This window comes from Lycorma delicatula, chromosome 4 (genome assembly GCF_047948215.1).
Source record: "Lycorma delicatula isolate Av1 chromosome 4, ASM4794821v1, whole genome shotgun sequence".
NCBI classification, from domain to species: Eukaryota; Metazoa; Arthropoda; class Insecta; order Hemiptera; family Fulgoridae; genus Lycorma; species Lycorma delicatula.
The window spans coordinates 57,711,390-57,732,099 of NC_134458.1; the positions used below are offsets into that span (position 1 = coordinate 57,711,390).

Consider the following 20,710-nt stretch of genomic DNA (forward strand, 5'->3'; position numbering starts at 1 on the left):
CTGAGTAACAAGAAAATCTCGGACTTCTAAGTGATAATGAGATGGTGCCCCATCGTGCTGATAGTAATGGGATTCATGTTGGTCATCGTCTAACTGAGGAATTAAAAAATTCTGAAGCATGTCCAGATAAACGATACCATATACGGTTCCTCCTGGAAGAAGAATGAGCTGTATAGTCTTTGTTTGCCTAGGGCACGAAAAGCATTGACTTTAGGGGTATCATGAATATCTTGCAAAGTTTCATGATGGTTTTCCTACCCCATATTCGGCAGTTATGGGTGTTCACTTTGCCACTGATGTGAAAAGTTGGCTCATCACTAAAAATTACATTGTCCAAAAATGTATCATTGCCTGCAATACTATCCATCGTTTTCACACAAAACTGCATCCGAACAAATTTGTTATCATCTGTAAATTGTTGAACCATGGTTAGTTTGTATGGCTTCAAGTGCAATCATTTATGTAATTTGCATCACACTGTCATTTGTGGAATGCCAGGCTCATTTGATGCATGTCGAGCTGATTTCTTTGTACTATGTACAAAGGTTTCTCTGAGTTGTTCCACAGCAGCTTCAAGGATGCATGTTTTCCTGATGTTTAAATTAATTTTTGATGTAAGTAAATTATATTTCTGACTGAAACCTCATTTCACCTGAAACAAGCTAACGAAAATGCTACTCACATTTTACATCACCTCGGCTTCATCCATCTCTAGTAATTCTACTCCCCAAATAACAACATTCTTCTACCTACATAGTCTTTTCTTATCCTATTTTTAATTCAGTGGTTCATCTACTTTATTACTACGACATTTCATTACTTTTGTTTTGTTCTTGTTTATTTTCATGTAGTAGTTCAGGAGACTTCATCCAGAACATTCCTTGTATCTTCTAAATCATTTTTAAAATGTGTGTGTGTGTGTGTGTGTGTGTATGTGTGTGTATGTGTGTGTGTGTGTGTGTGTGTGTGTGTGTGTGTGTATATGTGTGTGTGTGTGTGTGTGTGTGCGTGTGTTTGTTTGTGTGTGTGTGCGCGCGCGCGTGTGTGTGTGTGCGCGCGTGTGTGTGTGTGTGTAAACAAGTAATTGTTTTGACAACAATCCTATATTGTGATGATTTATTAAAAAAGTATAATGATTTAGTGAAATTGTATTGGAACACCATTTTAATTTTTATGATTTTGTTTACAGGTTTACCATCATTTGGCCCTCTGGCTTACATCCAAAGAGAATCCACGTACACAAGTTGAATATGAAGATAGTTACACTTTCAAAATCTTCCTTTTTGAGTTTATGAACTTCTATTCATCACTTATTTATATTGCTTTCTTCAAGGTTAGGTGACATCATTTTTTGTGAGTGTTTGGATCACTAAAATAATTATGTTTAAATAAATTCTTTATTTAGAACATAATTATATGTTATACATATCACATCAGAAATAATTGTTGTGATATACCATGGATGTGAAAAAGAAATAGCTCCAGTACTTGCCTGGGAAGACCAAGGGTAGCCATGGAAATATTATAATCAGGCAGCATCACAAAATAACAAATTAATGAATAAAAGTTAGAAGTGTTTATAATTATTTCTATTAAAACCTAAAAATAATCAAATGAATTTATAATTATTCAACAAGATAAAAATTAAAAATAAATAAAATGTTTAAGGAATAGGAACACAATAGCAGTTCTGAAGTCAAGTGAATAATATTTGAAAATGTATTAATTACATGTTAAATGAATGTACAGAAAATTCAGGTTTATCTAAAAGTAGGCATTATTAAAACCAGTTTTATCAAAGAAATACATTTTTATAAAAGGAAATCTTTTAATTTACTTCCTAATGAAATCAAATAAAGATTTTTCCAATGATTAATTCATTTATTACGTAAAAGATCTTAATCTGAATTAAAATGAAGATCTAATATAAATGTGGATAATTTATTTATTAAAAATGCTAACAGAAAATCACTAAGAGATACTTTCTCTTAGACTGAAATATGATTACACTATATAATACAAAAAATGTTCTGCTGCCTTGTTTGACAAAACTAAATATCATTATTTTTTATATTTCTTTTTTAGCAAAGGATATATTTCTTTTTTAGCACATTCATTAATGTAATGAAAATGTTGTATTTTTAAATTGTTTGATCATTATTCTATGTGATTCTTATTTACCAGGTCCAAAAATAATCTGACAGCCTGTGTAATTCATGGTCACACTAGTAATGTACACACTGTATTATTGTCTGCAAGTTATCGCGTTGTATTGTCTTTGATTACGTGTGGGTTATTAGTTTATAAAATGAATAAGAAAATCGATGTTGCCGCCGACTGTGAAATACGTGGAGTCATACGTTTTTTAAACCATCAAAACGTTAAGCCGGCTGAAATTCATAGGCAGTTGGTTTCTGTGTATGGTGATAATGTAATGAATGAAAGAAACGTCCAAAAATAGTGTGAAAGGTTTAGAAGTAACAGAATTAATGTGCATGATGAAGAACATTCGGGGAGGCCCTCGATAAACACCGAGGACTTGTTGAAACGCGTCAATGATGAAATCAGTAAAGATCGTCGCTCAACGATTTCCGACCTGGCCCTTCTATTTCCTGATGTTTCAAGATTTGTTATCGGTTGCATTGTTCAAGATCATTTAGTCTTCAGAAAGTTTGTGCACGTTGGGTGCCGCATGGAACGTCACAAAAAAATCCGAATGGGATCTGATTTGGAATTTTTGGTGTGCTACGCAGAAAAAGGTAATGAGTTCCTTAATTCAATTGTTACCAGTGATGAAACATAGATTTCGTATTACACGCCAGAGAGAAAACTGCAGTCAAGTGAGCGGCATCATCCTCAATCACCAACCAGACCAACAAAGGTCAAGCCACAGCCATTTGGACGGAAACTGATGGACGCCACAGTCTTTTGGGACCATTTTGGCATACTGCTAATCGATTTCATGCCACGTGGAACGACTATAAACGCAGAAGCCTACTGCGAAACTCTACGTAAGTCACAGCGCGCCATTCAAAATCGGCGGCGGGGGCGGCTGACCGACGGCGTCGTCATGCTGCACGATAATGCGCGTTCACATGTTGCGGGTCCGACACGTGATTTACTGAGAACATTTGGATAGGAAATTTACGATCACCACTCACATAATATAGTGGCTAAATGGACTCGCGGCAGAATACGACTAGAGTATATTGTTGCTGGTGTATCGCTATGATAAATGTCTTAATTCATGTGGCGATTATACAGAGAAGTATAAGGTATGTAGTGTATGAGAAATAAAAAATATTTATAAAGTTTTCAAAATAAATCTTTTTACAATGAAACAGCCTTTACTTTAGAGATAACCTCTCGTATTTTTATTATGCCTTTTTGTAAATCAAGAAAGAAAAATAGACAAAATAAATAGCTGCTCTATATATAAAATATAAATCATAACAATTATTATTTTATAATAGTTACTGTTTCTTCCTTTATTTTCTGAGGAAAATGAACTCCATCTAAAGAGAAATAAGCATGCACACTGAATGTACATGTGGAGATTTTTTGGCGATATTTTTTTTTATATTTATTTTCTAATAAATACACATTTAAAATTGTTATAAAGTAAAAACCTGATATCTATATAAAGAAAGTTAAATTGGATTTTATGTTTCTGTATAAAAATATTCAAACAAAGATTTCTGTTTGGTACAGATGATAATAATAGTGAAAAAGTTTTTAATTATATTAAAATTTTACTTTACTCATTGTTTATTAATTTTACCTATTTAATTCAGTTATTTTTTTACTGTTTTCTTTTTAACATTTCATATTTGCCTTAGAAACATAACAGATGATATGTATATTTTGAGTCCAGTTTCTTGATAAAGATGTACATTTGGCCCATTTTCGTCACAAATATGTACGTTTGACCTTCTTTCAGCATGGCTAGGTTCTAAATCTTTCTGGAATACTGTTTATTTCTAAAAAAGATTTTAGAAGTTGTGTGACATCCTTTGCCTGCATAATTTTGATATGTTTTCACTTTTTAATATACCATTCACTGTTAATAATTAACCAGAGCCTTCAAATTTAAACAATGACTAAAAATGTTTTTCAAGATATTTAACTGATTGCTGGATATGAAATGCGACACATACATGTACTGTAATTAAAATAGTAAATAAAACGATATCACCTATATCAGGGTACAAAATAATGGGATTAAGTAGTTAATCTTTACACACTTTAAAATATTTCAATTAAGAACCACAAATCTGTGGCTCTCAGTGTAGTAGAGTGTATAGCATACACTATTTTAAATTAAAATAAATAGAGATTGCAACTATAAACAATGAAGTACAACAGTACCTGACTGGTCCTGGGTAAGGCAGTTGACTGCATCTCTTACTGGTGATGGTTTCATAACCTGGAATGTCTCAGGGATTAGCATCCTGAAAACAACAAAAGGGTAAGAAGAAAATAAATTGCCATTAACCAAAGCCACATTCAATAAACCAGTTCGTGTACATTACCAGAATTAAAAACTGCTGGGTATACTGTTGGTATTTATTAGTGGCTAATAACAGCAGTCTTGCCATTCACTCAGAACTAAGTACGTTTTGTACAGAATCAGAATAGATTTTAACTTTAGAAATATTAAACGATTATTAGATTCTCAGAAAAGATTTATGTTCACTTTAAACTTGAAAGACCAGAGCAAAGGTAACTCAGTGTTATTATCTGTAACTTTATGACCTGTTCCAGACAGAACTATTTGTGGAGTAGCACCCAAAAAACAAAAGGATGTGAAATAAAAATAAATTGCAGCAGCTAAGTCGAGTTTAATATAGTGTTTACTAAAATATGTTTCAGAACGCACTTGGAAAAAAATAGACTAACATCTACTACTATGGTTTTAAGAATTAACATTGTTTAAAACCATTCGTAAATCAGCTGATAGAATAAGATCTACACTTTTATAAAATAATCATGATTCAATTTATAGAACAAAACCTCAGGACAAGGTCACTAGGATCAGGATAATAGTATAATCCTGAAAAGACGCCTGAAAATACATTTCCATACATCTAGAAAGTGGGTTGTGATTATTTAAAAAAAATCATCAACATATTTTTTTTTATATGCACCCTGGATGTAATTCTAATATGATACATGATACTGAAACTCATAAATTTACAAATATAACAGCACATCTATGTAATTTCAGAAGGTTAATTTACAGAAGTAAATAAAATGTATTATGTTTAGGGAAGATTCTTCAGTTATCCTGGTGACTCAGATGCTCGTAGCAGTGAATTTCTCCGGCTCAAAACAGATGTGTGTGATCCAGCTGGCTGTTTATCTGAACTTTGCATTCAACTTGCTATAATAATGATTGGAAAACAATGTTTTAACAATCTACTTGAACTTGCATACCCGTCAGTACAAAAACTATTCTTAACAGTATCATTAATAGGTGATAAATAATTTAAAATGTTTTATAGATAATTTTTTTGACATTCCTTAAAACTTTATCCATAAATATACAAACGTGCATAATAAACACAGTGACTTGAATATTTAAACTGAACAGTTTCAATTGTGTAATGTGCTACAAGGAAAAACAGAACCTTTGAATGAAGGAGATAGAGAAGCACTCCATGGTAGTGCAGAGACAGTGTTTGATTTTCACCTTGCAGATCCAAATCAAAATCCAAGAACACATATAACTTTTATACTCTAGACACACAAAAAACTATTGCTGTTAGAATGTCTGAAATACTCAAAAAACATTAAAAAAATGCAATAAATGTACAAATCTAATTCAAATATAAAAAACTTTCAACCATATTTTAGATACATATCTTTCTAACTTGCTAGCAATAACATCAGCTGATGCCAGAATAAGAATTAAGAGCATTCATTAGTCACTGAAAGTAACTACCGCAAAGACTTTTAAAGTGTGATGACATTTGTTTTTAAACATAATATTAAATAGATTTTTTCAGTGCATTAATAGTTTTACATCATTTTCACCATATGTGGACAAAAACTTATAAAAAATGATAAAGTATTGCAAAATTTATTAAAATAAATTTCCTCTTATTTTTATTTTTTGTTATTCTTTCTGTCAATTCTTTTTTTTCTCTTCTTTCACTTGTGCTAACAAAAATTCCTACCTGTTTTCCACTGATCAAAATTTCTAGGAACTTGCTCCTAATTGAATATCAATTCTTAAATATGTTTACTAATTTGTAGGACCCCAATCATACTGTTTACTATAACATATCCATTGCCACTGAACAAGAGTCTGCATAAACAAACTTTTGCAGAACAATATGAATTACGTCTGCTATAAAAAAAATAATTAATTAAAAAAAAAACGTACTATAAAAAAGCTAAAATGACAAATTACAATACACAGAGGAATTAATTGTATTAAATTCATATATTCTGCAAATAAAAGTTAGCTAACAATTCTCTTTAAAAAAAAATTAATATAGCTTTTTTAAAATCTCATTGTACAGACCTTACAGTTTTATACTTATCAGCAGCCAACAAAATGATATTTCATTCTAGTGTTGATAACGTTCAGAATATACTGTTGTTGCACTTAATTAATGTATATTAAAATAAGAATATGCTATAAATAGTCATGATTCAGTGTCTCTGGCTTCAACCCTAGAACAATAATACATTTTTTCAGGAACTTATTATTAATATATTTAAAATTTAAGCTTAGTGAGTAATATTATGTCTATTTATTCCTAGTAACTTTCTTAGTGATTAAATTTCAAACATTTGATTGAGTTAAACTTTTTATGTAAAATTCTGGCTTCATATATATTCATATTTCTGCAAAATAGCTATCAGAACACTATTCTTAAGTCAAATGAATTTTTAAAAATAGTGTAGATGGAATTATGAGTATGAAAAAATATGTAATTCAACAACATAACATCTGAAAAATTAGCACTGCTGAAGCCATTGTAATTTCTCCTTTTGGAAAGAAATTTCTTCATTATTTTAATAAATGATTATATCTAAAGAGGAACAAGTAGATAATTCATACAGTGATAGTATTATCTTTGGATATAAGGCTACATGGGCAGTAGTTTCTTTTATGGAACTTTTAAATTATTTTTAACTGTCAAACAATTTTTTTTTTTACTGTGAATAATTGTTTATTTAGGATCAGCAAGAATATTTCCTTTAATATTTTGAGTACACCTCTTTTCCAGTTGACATTTTTGTGTTAGCTTACCTTTGACATAATGACATCTTCTAATTCCATTATACATGAATGTAAATAACTTGCTCTAATGCAATGAATTCAAAAACTTTGCTGGAAAATTTTGTAGAACTCAAAGATTTCTTCTTCCTCAGATTCATTTTGAGGTTCAATTTCATATTTATCCTTATCATGTGAAAAATCTTCCTGTATCATATAGGTACCTTCAATGAATGTTTCTATATTAGATTTTATTTGTCAATAGGGCCTAATAATACCTTACAGTCCAGGTAGCCCCCACTGATCTATTTACTCTTAGCTGTTACCATCTAGTCCCAACTAATCTCTTTTATCCATCCAAATGATTTCAGAATACGTAGCATTTGGATATTCAGATTCTTAAAATGATTTCAGTTTAAATGTTCAGAAATGAGATAACAAAGTACAAGTTTAAATTTAGAGGGGTATCAGTATAATAATCTCATTGTATTTTGATGAGTGAAGAGTTGTGCATTAATGCATATCAGTGAACTAACTGCTTTTAAGTTTCACTGGATACGATTTAAATTAAAAGTTTCAGTTTAAAAATAATTTTAAATTACTTCATCAATTCAATGAAACCATTTCTTTCTTTAATGCAGAGCATTTTATAACTGGATACGATATCGAACACAGAGAAGTAGAACAAAAGATATTACCAGGCAATACACAAGATGGGAAGAAGATTACCAGTTACAAGATCCTGGTCGACTGGCCCTGTTTGAAGAATACCTTGAAATGGGTAAATCATCTAATAACATAAATCTTTTATGACTGGTTAGAGAATAAATCCAAATTAGCAATACCTAAAAAATAATTATAATCAATATTTTTCTCATAATATTGCAAAACTCCACTGCTGCACATGACAGCTGATGTTAGTGTTATTTTGACATCAAATTCAAAGGTCATTAGCTGATATATAATTAAGAGTATTCATTTAAAAGGAAAACTGAACTCAATTTTGCTGACTTCAACAATTAGAGAAAATCATATTAAAACATGATTTCTTGCAGTATTGTATATTTGTCTTCACTTAACACTAATTATATTTCTAGATGCTTTCCTGGAGTGCTCCAGTATAATAAAGGAACTTTCAGATTGTAAATAATGAAGTTCTTCAAGGTTTTATGTCAAAGAATTATACAACATCCAAATGATAACTAGATGTTTTGTTCATATTTATTTATAAACAAAATTAAGTTAAAGGACTGCATATATGCAAAAGAAAAGAATGCAATTTAAATCATTAAAATTTTTCAAAATTTAAATTATATTTTCAAAATTTATTATATTTTGTTGGTGATGATTGTATCTTTTGGTTACCTAAAAATGCACAGTGCCTATAAATTGAGTAAACTTAGTTAAAGGACTGCATATAGGCAAAAGAAAAGAATGCAATTTAAATCATTAAAATTTTTCAAAATTTAAATTATATTTTCAAAATTTATTATATTTTGTTGGTGATGATTGTATCTTTTGATTACCTAAAAATGCACAGTGCCTATAAACTGAGTAAACTTGTACCGTTATTATTTCCTGCTTTCCTTTTGGCAATGTGAAGAGTGTTTCATTTGACACCAACCTAACATCTGTTTTTTTTTTTCTATCTGATCGACTAGGTAAGAATATACTTTCAAAGATATCAGGTGATGTTCTAAATACTAAAAGATAAGAATTTTACAAAATTAATCACACAACAGACATCATCTCATACTTATAAATCAAAAGAAGTCTAATATTATTAAACAAAAATATACCTAATTAAATTTATTTTTTAATTCACTAAGAATTAAGTGGAAAAAAAACAGTCTAATATAAATTTCAGAGTGAGGTACAAATCCCCGATTATTTAAAGCACAAAAGATGCCTGATAACATGACAGTATATTTACACTAATATATATAGGATCTATTATTAAAAAAAACTGGTTAATAGGGAAAATAAATGAATAAATGAAAAAATTTATTCAATGTGTAAAATAGAGAAGAGATTTTTGTTTATAATTGTTACGTGTATATAAAGTAATTGTAACCTTTGTAATTAGTGCATCAATTACACAAATATATTACATTAAAAAACTAAAATAATAGTTAAAAATCCATTATAAATTACATTATTAATATCTTTTTCCAGTTATTCAGTATGGATTTGTGACACTATTTGTAGCTGCATTCCCACTTGCTCCATTATTTGCTTTGTTAAACAATATTTGCGAAATCAGGCTTGATGGCTATAAATACGTTGCTCAGTCAAGGAGACCACTGGCTGAAAGAGTTGTAGATATTGGTGCCTGGTATGGTGTTCTTCAAGCAGTCACATACTGTGCTGTTGTTTCAAATGTAAGTATTTTAAAATGTAAAAACAAAAAGAATTTATAAAAAATTTAACATATCATTTATATTAAAATAATTAAATAATATATATATATATATATATATATTGGATGAATGAATTAATAATAATTTGTAAATTACACATGATTGGTTGAAAAAACTGAAAGTAGGAACACGCCAGCTACTTTCTATCGTCAAGGTTCAGCAAGAGAAGTAGACATTTCCAAGTGAACTGATGACTGTAATAAATTAGTTTTTGTTTTACGGTCTAAATATAGTGGCAGGACTGGTATATTAAATTTATAGATTCCATTTTTATCCCTCTATGTAGTCATTATTCAATAAGTACATCATAATCTTTTAGTGAAAGTTTTTTTTTTATTTATTTAATGGCACAGCCACTGTAACCATTAGCCATATCAGGCTATATTATATTCTGAGATACTTCCATTTATCTCATTCATTACATTATTATAGTAATCTTGGTGTAGCTTAAACTGATTTGGTTTTATTCATGCAGAAGTTTATTTCTAAGACAAAGAAATCAAAAATGTAAGTCATTAAAATAGAAGTAACTAATTAGAAATCTAATCCACAGATTGTTCCACACTCATGCCACCAACCACATAGAAAAACCCAACACTATTAAATATCGACATCTACAAATGGTTATAACTTCACATTCACTGACATATTCCTACACAGCATAAAATAAAGTAAAAACATAGATGAAGACAACAAAAACTGCTTCAAATTAATATACAAAAACAGAGGTTCAGAGAAAATAGCTCATAAATGAAAAATATCTGGTATGGTATAGCCTTCAGAACAATAAACTAAACAAAACAAATTACTAAATAAATACATTGCTCTTAGAATATATAAAGTGAACTAATCTGACTATACAACATTTTAAATTGGCCAAACAGGACACACATTCAAGCAAAGATAAAATTAACACTTGGAAGCCCTACATAGCAACACAGTTAGTCAACATCTACTAACCATATCATAGACATAAATCACAAATTCATCAACACTGACAGCAACCTTGATATTCTACACATACATTAGAAGGGACCAGATCTTAACACAATTTATCTATTTGCCAAATTAAAAAAAAATTTCAGCAGTTGCATCAATTTATACCAAGGTGAGAACAGCAGCAACAGTCATTGAAAATTGCAAAGACAACTGAAAACATTTTGAAGTATATTATAAATAGTAAAATTAGGTTAAGGTTGTTGTCCCCGAGGTTTATTTTTTAAATACATTGCAGGGACATACCTCGGCTAAGAAATAGTTATATCTAGAGTCATATTAGGGCTAAGTAGCCTTGTAAAAATCTCATGCAATAAACAAACTACATGATGTAATAAATAGATTAAATTACAATAAATAAAGAACAAAATATGCAAACATTAGATAAATGAATAAAAAATACTAATGTTTACAACACTAATTTTTAAATGTTGTACATTTAAAATGTAAAATGCCCTTAAAAACAAGATTTTCAGAAGACCATAGTTCAGTTAGTAGCTGAGACTGGGATTTTATATCATCACCTGTATAAGAGTAGGAACCACGGATGTAATATTTATATTTATATAAAACCCAATTTTAAAAGTAATTTTACATCGCTGATTTTGGCCATTATTATTTTTTAAATGAAGATGCAAAATACATGGTTAAATATAATTATATATTCTTCATAGAAAGTGTTTTAAATTCTTTTGAATAACTGGGATTGAAAACACAAAATTAGTATTTTTGATTGATTTATGAAATTAAAAACATGATTTTTCATTAGTGAATGATAAGTAATGGTGGGATAACTACTTATTTCCACTGGTGGAAAGTTATTGTCGTACTGATATTATCAACAACCTGGGTTAAAACATAACCCTTGTAATTTTCTTCAATAACCATTATTCACTTATTGTCACTTACCTTGATCAAACTTACTGTGGGTAAAACATACTACAAGAATCTGCCACAAAATAAAATAAGACTCATTGGTTCAGTCCCTCTCACTCTTAATTCTTTCTCTCCCCCTCAGTTTGTCTCATTCTACTGCAGTGTAAAAAAATCAATCACATTTTAATTTTATATAGAATTTTAAATAAAAATTCAGTATGTTTTTTCCAAAAGAAGGATGAAGTTATATAATGTTGCTAGAGCCCCAAAAGTGTTTAACCTTATTGTTAAAATTTCTGTTATTTGGAATTATCTGCTAACAACTGGCAGCACTGCTGTCTAAACTACTAAACCATTCATAGTAATTACATGTCTTTTTGAATTCATTGTATAGGCTCAACCAGGAGGTTCTGTTCATGCAGAGCTACTGTGAAAGTTATGCTATTTGAGTTGAACATGCACAACATAATTTGCTGTATTCCTTGACTAAAATTAGCTTAAAATGCAAATATTGTCGACTCTGATGTTAAACAAAGCTTTCTGTTTCAGATTACTCACATATTGGGTGATCCGTGTTTATAGTTTTTGTAGAATAAAAGAACTTAAAATAAACCATACACATTAATATTGTCGCGTGATCCGTGGCTCGATCAGGATATTGAGAGGTTGACAATTTAGAATGTTTATATAATTACAGTTTATTGGTTTAAAATGTTTATAATTACAACCAGACAAATTAATAACAATAACAATAACGATAAGAAAAATAAGTGACAATTAAAAAACACAATTATTAATATAGTAACCACAATAATAATCAGGATAATAGTAGTAAACGATAATAATATTACATGTCAATAGCAATAAATCAAAAAATTAATACATGACATAAAACATAACATAATCAAAACAGTGAGCATGACATAACAACAGAGCATAATACATAACTTAAACAAATAATAACAATTGTAATATTACACATCAAATGTCAGTAGTAAATAATAAATACAGGTTGCACACAGGACAGAGTTCAAAAAAAAAATAATCGTTCAGAATTTATTCCAGGTAGATAAATGGAAAACTAGAATTCAGACCCATTAACAAAGACACCGCTAGTCTTAACCCTTTTTAACCATTAGTCTTGTATTAACAAACAATCATATAGTGTTCACTTGCAAATACCTTTGCTATCTACTAACAGTTTATTGCATAATTTCTTTCACTTATACACCCCCTCTATGAATCATGAGACCTTGCCGTTGGTGAGGGGGCTTGAGTGCTCAGGGATACAGAGTAGCTGGACCGAAGGTGCAACCATATCGGAGAGGTATCTGTTGAGAGCCAGACTAAGGAATGATTCCTGAAAGAGGGCAGCAGCTCTTTCAGTAGTTGTTAGGGGCGTGAGTCACAATGACTTAAACGGCCATATCAACATCACTCAGTCCTCTGAGTACTGCGCAGCTGAAAGCAATGGAAAACTACAGCTGTTTTTTTTCCAAGAAAATGTGGCTCTCTGCATTTTCACACAACAATAATGGAGGCGCCTTCCTTGGTAAAATATTCCGAAGGTAAAATAGTCCCCCTGTTCGGATCTCCAGGTGGGGACTACTAAGGAAGGGGTCACCAGAAAACTAAAAAATAACATTCTACGAGTCGGAACGTGGAATGTTAAAAGCTTGAAAAAGGTTGGTAGGCTAGAAAATTTAAAAAGGGAAATGGGTAGGATGAAGGTGGATATAGTAGGAATTAGTTCGGTTCGGTGGGAAGAGGAAGGCGACTTTTGGACAGGTAATTTTAGAGTAATTAACTCAGCGTCAAATAATGGGCAGGCAGGAGTAGGTTTCGTGATGAACAAGAAGATAGGGAGGAGAGTGGAGTATTTTAAGACGCATAGCGATAGAATCATTGTAATAAGGATAAAATCAAAACCTAAATCGACAACGATTGTTAACGTCTATATGCCTACAAGCGCCCATGATGATGATGAGGTAGATTGTGTATACGAAGAGATTGATGAGGCAATTAAACACGTAAAAGGAGATGAAAATTTAATAATAGTTGGAGATTGGAATGCAAGCATTGGAAAAGGCAAAGAAGGAAATATAGTGGGTGAATACGGGCTGGGCAAAAGGAATGAAAGAGGGGACCGACTTATAGAGTTTTGCACGAAGTATAATTTAGTAATTGCCAACACCCAATTTATAAATCATAATAGAAGAATATACACTGGGAAAAAGCCAGGCGATACTGCAAGGTATCAGATAGATTATATCATGGTTAAGCAAAGATTTAGAAATCAACTCATTGACTGTAAAACTTACCCTGGAGCAGACATTGATAGCGACCATAATTTGTTGGTAATGAAATGTAGATTGGGGTTTAAAAACCTGAAGAAAAGGTGTCAGATGAATCGGTGGAATTTAGAGAAGCTTGAGGAAGAGGAGGTAAAGAAGATTTTTGAGGAGGACTACGCAAGAGGTCTGAGTAAAAAAGATAAGGTAGAAAATGTAGAAGAAGAATGGGAGAATGTTAAAAAGGAAATTCTTAAATCAGCAGAAGCAATCTTAGGCGGAATAAAGAGAACTTGTAGAAAACCTTGGGTTTCAGACGATATATTGCAGCTGATGGATGAACGTAGAAAATATAAGAATGCTAGTGATGAAGTAAGTAAAAGGAACTATCGGCAATTAAGAAATGCTATAAACAGGAAGTGCAAACTGGCGAAAGAAGAGTGGATTAAAGAAAAGTGTTCAGAAGTGGAAAGAGAAATGAACATTGGTAAAATAGACGGAGCATACAGGAAAGTTAAGGAAAGTTTTGGAGTACATAAATTAAAATCTAACAATGTGTTAAACAAAGATGGTACACCGATATATAATATGAAAGGCAAGGTCGATAGGTGGGTGGAATATATTGAAGAGTTATACGGAGGAAATGAATTAGAAAATGGTGTTATAGAGGAAGAAGAGGAAGTTGAGGAGGATGAAATGGGAGAAACAATACTGAGATCTGAATTTAAGAGAGCATTAAAAGATTTAAATGGCAGAAAGGCTCCTGGAATAGACGGAATACCTGTAGAATTACTGCGCAGTGCAGGTGAGGAAGCGATTGATAGCACAAACTAGTGTGTAATATTTACGAAAAAGGGGAATTTCCGTCAGACTTCAAAAAAAGTGTTATAGTAATGATACCAAAGAAAGCAGGGGCAGATAAATGTGAAGAATACAGAACAATTAGTTTAACTAGTCATGCATCAAAAATCTTAACTAGAATTCTATGCAGAAGAATTGAGAGGAGGGTGGAGGAAGTGTTAGGAGAAGACCAATTTGGTTTCAGGAAAAGTATAGGGACAATGGAAGCAATTTTACGCCTCAGATTATTAGTAGAAGGAAGATTAAAGAAAAACAAACCAACATACTTGGTGTTTATAGACCTAGAAAAGGCATTCGATAACGTAGACTGGAATAAAATGTTCAGCATTTAAAAAAAATTAGGGTTCAAATACAGAGATAGAAGAACAATTGCTAACATGTACAGGAACCAAACAGCAACAGTAACAATTGAAGAACATAAGAAAGAAGCCGTAATAAGAAAGGGAGTTCGACAAGGATGTTCCCTATCTCCGTTACTTTTTAATCTTTACATGGAACTAGCAGTTAATGATGTTAAAGAACAATTTAGATTCGGAGTAACAGTACAAGGTGAAAAGATAAAGATGCTACGATTTGCTGATGATATAGTAATTCTAGCAGAGAGTAAAAAGGATTTAGAAGAAACAATGAACGGCATAGATGAAGTCCTACGCAAGAACTATCGCATGAAAATAAACAAGAACAAAACAAAAGTAATGAAATGTAGTAGAAATAACAAAGATGGACCACTGAATGTGAAAATAGGAGGAGAAAAGATTATGGAGGTAGAAGAATTTTGTTATTTGGGAGGTAGAATTACTAAAGATGGACGAAGCAGGAGCGATATAAAATGCCGAATAGCACAAGCTAAATGAGCCTTCAGTAAGAAATATAATTTGTTTACATCAAAAATTAATTTAAATGTCAGGAAAAGATTTTTGAAAGTGTATGTTTGGATTGTCGCTTTATATGGAAGTGAAACTTGGACGATCGGAGTATCTGAGAAGAAAAGATTAGAAGCTTTTGAAATGTGGTGCTATAGGAGAATGTTAAAAATCAGATGGGTGGATAAAGTGACAAATGAAGAGGTATTGCGGCAAATAGATGAAGAAAGAAGCATTTGGAAAAATATAGTTAAAAGAAGAGACAGACTTATAGGCCACATACTAAGGCATACTGGAAGAGTCGCTTTAATATTGGAAGGACAGGTAGAAGGGAAAAATTGTGTAGGCCGGCCACGTTTGGAATATGTAAAACAAATTGTTAGGGATGGAGGATGTAGGGGGTATACTGAAATGAAACGACTAGCACTAGATCGGGAATCTTGGAGAGATGCATCAAACCAGTCAAATGACTGAAGACAAAAAAAAAAATACACTTATAGTTTTACTGTAACTCACCGATAGTATTTCTTGTTTACCGGAATTACTCTTTGGGTCATCTTACTCATATCGAACTGGATTCAAGACTCCTTACTAGACTGATGTCTCGCAGACTCACACCCGTGACTCTCCCCGCTGGACCATCGTCGTTACGTCTCGCTGGACTGGTTCGCAGAACTCCGCCGAACCCACACGACACACAACTCGCAGTCTCTCCTCGCAGAACCGCCCTTGGGGGAGAGATATTGTAACGGCTCGCAGACTGGTTCTAATAGAACTCTTTTTTAGCCGGTCTTACTGGTTTATTTATACTGCTAGCCTCTTTACCTGACGGACCGGACCCAAGTCGAAGCGTGAGAACAGTCGACCGAGGCTTTTGTTCGGATGAATTCTAAACCTGGTCTCTTCTCACGGTATAACAGGTGTTCATTGTGTGTTAGCGGGCAGTATAACGAAAGACGATTGTCAAACGGACCTATTCTTCACAAAAAGGGTTCCCTTTTTTGTCCCTTTCTGGATTCCTTCAATTATTATAGTTCTATTACTTTCATAATAATCGGTAGGATTCCGTTACTCAGGCCCGCTATACCGGTCTTCTTACAATATGCATAAAAATTATCTTTATTTCAAGAATGAGGTTGCAGAAAAATTAAACAATAATACTGTTTAATTTGATAATACACTTAGCCTAAATAATAAAAGTTACTTTAAGAAAATCAGTATATATCAGTGATTCCCAAACTGTGTGTCGCGGCTTCTTCACAGGGGCACCGCGAAAAATTGTAAAAGCTTCATAATTAATTGAACCAAAACATTTATAATTATTCATTTAATATTAATAAAGTAAGAAAATAATGAAGATACTTTTACTTAGGGTAGGGCGCCATGGAAAAATTTTAATTGAAAAAGGGCGCCGCGACTCGGAATAAAGCTTGGGAACCACTGGTATATATAATTACACATTAATTATTTTATATAAATAAAATAAATTAAAATTCAACCTTACCAACAATTCGTCCGCGTTTTTCGAGTACATTTGGTCATCACCATCATCAGGAAAAGTTTTCTTTCAATTTAAAAGTATTAAAATTAAAATTAACATAAGTAGATAGAAAAGTTATAAAATATTATCAGATAACTGCGATTTTCCTACATAACGGACGTAATTACTTTTACACTATGACGACCGGTTGTTATGATTTTAATATTTTATAACTTTTCTATCTGCTTATGTTAATTTTAATACTTTTAAATTGAAAGAAATCTTTCGCTGATGATGGGTGAATGACCGAATGTTCTCGAAGATCGTAGACAAATTGTTGGTAAGGTTGAATTTTAATTTATTTTATTTATATACAAATAATCGCATATACCAACGGTGACATGCTTGAAAAATTAAACTTACACGTTAATTGTTTTAAATAATTATACGACAGTAACAATATTAGTAATCTCTTTTTGAAAAATCTGAAATTTTTCCAAGGAAATATTTCTAATTATGGCTATAACATGATTTTTATTCATAAAACATAGTTACTTCAGATATGCCACACTTTATCAAGTGTAATTAGGTAGGGTCGTACTACGAATCAGATTTATAAAGTAAAATTCACAAATAATTTACTTTTCAGGCTTTCGTAATCGCATACACCAGTGATTATATACCTCGAATGGTGTATACGGTTGTTTATTCCAAAAACCACGATCTTACAGGTTACATTGATTATTCTTTATCAGGTATGTAACATTCAGATATTAAAAAATTTATATGTATTAAGTTAGCAGAGTGAAGGCTGTTTGAACCTTATTAGTGATACCATCAATTGTACAAATTGTGTAGAGCACTGGCAAACATTTTAAGTCAACAATTATGATCCATTCCTTTCCTCGTCTGAAGCACACACACCAAATAATAGTTGATTTTTACTGCAGAGTATTCAGGATAATGTGCATACAGTACAACAATGTTGATATACAGCAACAAACATATGTAATAATAAGAAAATGAAACTTGTAGTGAGTTTTTAAAGATTTACATTTAAGAAATTCCTATTTTATTTATCTCTACAGTAACAATTAACTATAAGCAGACAGACTTTAAAAGAAATTTAGACACTTATAATTATGAGATGGAAATGGAATAGTAGGTTTGTGGAGGTTCATAGGCCAACATTATTTGGAACATTAGAACAACATTAAATATAAAACATATGTTGTCGATCGTTGTTAAAAGTTATCGGTTATCAAAGATTTTAAAATTTGTTTTTTTTTTTTTTTAATAACTTTTAAATGAAACATCATATAAAAATTAAATTCAGGACAACGATAAATCTCGATTTTTAGGAACACTTTACAACCTTTTTACACCCAATATTAAGGCCGTCAACCGCTAAAATTTACTGCGCAAGCGCTATTGAGCACAGATTGTTTTTAAAGATTGAAGAATTTTTTTGAAACTGTCTATTGAGATGCACCTTTGGTCCCGTAAGTTGCGGATCGATAAATGGGATGTAGCTAAAAAATCACTACAATAAGTTCATCGCGGCGAAATGCTAATAAAACATTTTATGAAAGAATATTTTGTGATTATATATAATCTAAAAAATAATATCAGATAAAATGTGGTATCAGTAAAATGTGTTTCTGTTATTGTTAAATGTTATTGTCACAAAAATGACAATACGAACGTATCGAGGGTCTAGTAGGCAGAGCCCCTTGACCGACTAGTATTTAATAAGTTTGAATGTTATTTAAATAATACGGTAAAATTGGATAGTACAAAATGTTAATAGAAATGTAAAATAAACATCTACTGTAAAATAGTTTTTTTTTCTATCATGGTAATAAATACGCGTATTTAAGAAGTTAATGAAAGTATTTTTGACAATCTTACATATAACTGTTACAATCTAATGAAATTGAATTGAAAGTTATTGGAGGCAATCATTTTCAGAGGTAACAAGAAATATATGATTACTCTTAAGAGCTTGAAATACTTTTAATTAGAAAATTTAAGTTCTTCTATATAAAATTTAAAGAAGTTGAAAAAAACACACTGTTCACTCCAGCATTATCCCTTTAACTTTATCTGAATTGTATCATTGAATTAAAAGATATTTAAGAAATCTGAAAAAACACAAGCAAAATAGTTAGCATAGGTTTATGCCAACAGTTATCTTACTCCCTTATATCAATATGACAACAATGCATACAGATTCAGAAATTTCTTACCCATCAGAAGCAATTTTTATGCGGTAGGTAAACTATTTCTGACAAAGATTGATTAGTCAAACACAGTCAGTTAGTTATACTCCGCAATTAGTTTTGTAATATTGAATTCCATATGATCATGTACCCATCATGCATAAGACAAAAGTATCAAAAAGCGTCTGCTTTTTTTTTTAGAAGTGGCTGCACTAATGACAACACGTTGAACAATACGACTGAACCAATTTTTTTCCAAAACCTCTCCGACATCTTGATGTTTATTGATTTGGATCCTTTATTTATTTATTAATTTATAAACTTTTTTGAAAACATTAAAATTTCATCTTATTTAAAGCCCAATTGAACACTTTTCACAATTTTAGTCGTTTTTTAAATTATTTTTATTCATTTACTTGTATAGTCCTCATAACATTACCATTATTGAATCTTACATAGTGTTGCAAACTGAAACAGGATGTAAAATTCAATAATGGTAATGTTATGAGGACCATACAAGTAAACGAATAAGTCGTTTTAAAAACTACTAAACTCATGGAAACTGATCAATATGGAGAGTAAATAAGACGAAATTTAAATCTTATTGGAAAATTGTATCTATACATATAAAAAGATTATACCAATTCTGTCTGTAACAGTTTTACGGCCGCAATACTAATCATACATTAAACAAACTTTATAGGAGCCATATCCTCAAATTCAGGATCGTTTTAAAACAAAAATTGAAAAGTTAGAGTTAAAAAAGGTCAAAAAATGCCCATTTTTCACCATTTCGCAACATCGATATATATATATATATTAAATTATCTCCTATATGTTTGTCATCGCCTAGCGGTCGCATTACTCAACATCTAAAATCCAAATTTTAAAGGGTCAATATTCATGGCTACGAGATGTATACAAGTCGAAATAAGTTTTAATTAATTTGATTATATTCATAGCTAAAAAAATAAAAATAATCTACGCTTAGAAATTAACTAAATAAACTGCACATTAATTGACAACGGACTGCTTCTAGCGGAAGCCGTGTGCAGCCGCCCGGCGCAACTATTCAAAACAAGCAAGGACAAATTTATCATCAGATGGGATCTTTGTTGTATACGAGTGGTGACAATTCGAATTTTTTACAGATTTACTTTATTGGAGACCGCGAATTACAAGCCTTAAGAAGATGTTATGTCATACCTGGACTCAATATAGAAATAGTAATCCGCTTGCAATCTTCTAACATCGATGATGTTCTTCACGAACATCATCGATCAGTTCGTTCATTCAAATTGGCTTTGGAACAAATAACATCTAATTCTTTCAAAACAGTTATTCGGTCAGATAAGTCACCTACTGGGAAACACGAAAGAAGCTTCAATGCCCCAACAGCAATGGAATTGCGATAGTAACAATTGGAAATGAATGTACGTCTCTGGACGTATACATTGGATATTGTTCTAC

At 31.3% G+C, this 20,710-nt stretch overlaps 1 protein-coding gene across 1 annotated transcript in view; it reads left to right on the forward strand.

Annotated features, from left to right (window-relative positions):
* The window catches only part of LOC142322621 (anoctamin-4-like), a 101,980-nt gene that overhangs the window by 64,836 nt on the left and 16,434 nt on the right, over positions 1-20,710 (forward strand). The window contains exons 15-19 of the mRNA XM_075361697.1: positions 1,190-1,333; positions 5,269-5,438; positions 7,873-8,012; positions 9,407-9,612; positions 17,668-17,773. Coding sequence (XP_075217812.1) covers positions 1,190-1,333; positions 5,269-5,438; positions 7,873-8,012; positions 9,407-9,612; positions 17,668-17,773 — 766 coding nt within the window. The remainder of the gene's footprint in view (positions 1-1,189; positions 1,334-5,268; positions 5,439-7,872; positions 8,013-9,406; positions 9,613-17,667; positions 17,774-20,710) is intronic.